Consider the following 2,500-nt stretch of genomic DNA (forward strand, 5'->3'; position numbering starts at 1 on the left):
GGTGACATCACAATAGGTTCACATGTGGTTGTTAGATGAAGTAAGTGCTATGGAAATTTTGATTATGCTGAATTATCCATGTAATCTTGAGTGATTTAACCCTTCCTTACTTCCTTGAATACCAATTCCAGTGGTGAAAGGCCCAAAGGTCACCTTGACAGTATAGTATTCCAAATCCCTTCACACGTCCACACTCTTCCAGCTGCTCTGACCCGGCCGTCTGAGCTTAACCAGGCTTACACTATGGACAGGTCAGATTTCAGCATTCCTGTCAACGTCCTCGTGAACAAACAATGACATTTTTTCTTTTTATCTGGTTCTCTGTAGGCAAGCTGTGGAGGAGGCGCACGGTGATCCAGGCTCCCCAGGGTGACGGGAGGCCTTGTCCGTCCCAGATGGAGCAGTGGAAGCCCTGCCTGGTGAAGCCCTGCTACAGCTGGAGATACAGCGCCTGGTCTGAGTGCAAATCTGAGGTCAGTCTCCATCCTGACATCTGTGAAAACACAGGTTTTGTCCAGGACCACATCAGGTTTGGCCAATATTGTCTGAGTAGCTTTACTACAATAATGGGACAGTTATATTTTTTGTTTAATCACCAGCAATGTTTGTTAAAAAATGAGACAGTAATTTGGGTCTCCCAGTCCCTCCTTTCTGCAGTAAACAGAAATAAATTTTCAGGTATCCCGTTTCCACTTTATCCAATCAGCCACAAGAGGCAGTTTTTAAAGGCAGGAAAGAGGTGGGGAGGAGGCAGGGACTGTGATTTCACTTACAGCACCTTTAAGATGGCAGTATTTTTTTTTTTTTTTTTTTTTTTTCATATTTGCTGAAACTCTATATCCTGACAGTAGTGAGACGGATAACCTGTGAAAAAATCAGGTTCCTCTGTCTCCTCCTAGTGCTCCTACTGGTATTTTAAGAATCTATCAGGCCTGAACGAAAACAACCAATCAGCGGTGAGAAAGATAGTTGATTGTTGAGTCTCATTCCCAGGGCGTCAAATATCAACACTGGGAATGAGACTCAACAATCAACTATCTTTCTCACCGCTGATTGGTTGTTTTGGTTGTTTGGTGTTTTCTCATGTACTACAAATATGACAAAAGGTTATTTTCATAAAAGTTAACTACTGCAGCTTTATCTCATTACAAACAGGAGTCCAAAAAATATCAATATTTGTGTTAATTTTTAATATCTCATACAGATCAGCGGACCCAGCTAGATTTTTACTACCCTACTATATACGCAGGGTTTCTACACAGTATTTTTCTAAAATATATAAGCAGCCAAAATTATTAACCACTGTGAGAGAGGGCACAGGCCAAAGTGATCTTGAAGGAAACCTATATGGCTGCATTCATCGTCGTTTCCATGGACACCGTGAATAAACAAGGCTGCACAGATGCCAGAGAAATTTAATTATTTAACTTTTTCAACAATTTTTTAGTTCATAATTATAAAAGAGAGTAAAATATTATTATTATGTCACTTTTTAGGGCAAGGTCACTTTGATACACATGACCTTTGATAAATCCAAATTTATTGGAGCATTTCTGACAAAATGGGCCAAAACTTCCCAACAGAATATAATAATAATAGCTCAATCTCAATACAGCAGTAAAATGCAACTTTAATGCAGCAGTAATATAAATTCAAAAACATCATATATATTAGTAAAACACTGACAGGGAACATTGTATAGCGCAGTTATTCCTTTAGGTAAATTCTGCTTTAAGACTTTAAAATATCTTTTCTTGGTATCTTATATTTTTCTATTTTATTTTGTTATTTATTGTGTATTTCTTTCTCTCTGCTATGTTGTGTCTGGAGCTGCTGCAACAAGTGAATTTCCCCAGTGTGGGATCAATAAAGTCTATCTTAAGTCTTATCTTATCTTTACCTTAGTAAGGTTAAGAATGCAGTATTTTCACACTGGGGTTGTTATTAGTGCTTTTACTTCATGGACTTGAATACTTCCTCCACCTAACTGCACTGTGTATCATCATCATCATCCTTACTTTTTAAGAAAGGTGGGCTTGTGGGTAACCTGAGTGTGTGATACAGTCATTGTGTTTTCCCACATAGAGCTTTACCAGTTTAAGGGTGAAAAATGTTAAGTTTGTGATCAGAGAGGTGCTGGAGGAAAGAAGATCATTAAAATCCCCCCAAAAATCACAAACTGATTCAGCAAAGATGATGACATCCCCCATCTCTTTTCATTTTTCTCTCTTCTCCTTTAAATCCATCTTTTCTCTCTGTGATCTCTCACTAGTTTGTCCTCTTGTTCTCCCTGTTCTCCACTTTTAACACTGCTAATTTGAAAAAATAAATTCTTTGCCTGAAGCATCTTATTAATAGACTGGAATAGAATGTTGCTGGACTTCTGAGAAAATAAATTTCACTTGTTTTTTTGCTTTGTTTTTTCACCACGAACATCAGCTCATCACCGATAGTTGCTGTTTTTTCCTGACCAAAAATCAATCACACAGAACCAAGGAAA

At 38.1% G+C, this 2,500-nt stretch overlaps 1 protein-coding gene across 1 annotated transcript in view; it reads left to right on the forward strand.

Annotated features, from left to right (window-relative positions):
- LOC118342459 (thrombospondin type-1 domain-containing protein 7A-like) overlaps positions 1-2,500 on the forward strand; it is a 153,783-nt gene that overhangs the window by 131,724 nt on the left and 19,559 nt on the right. Inside the window, 1 exon segment of the mRNA XM_035681013.1 lies at positions 328-473. Within this exon segment, the coding sequence (XP_035536906.1) occupies positions 328-473 (146 nt within the window).

The sequence above is a fragment of the Morone saxatilis genome, unplaced genomic scaffold (assembly GCF_004916995.1).
Source record: "Morone saxatilis isolate NCDOM2014 unplaced genomic scaffold, NCSU_SB_2.0 Contig9, whole genome shotgun sequence".
In the NCBI taxonomy this organism is placed as follows: domain Eukaryota; kingdom Metazoa; phylum Chordata; class Actinopteri; family Moronidae; genus Morone; species Morone saxatilis.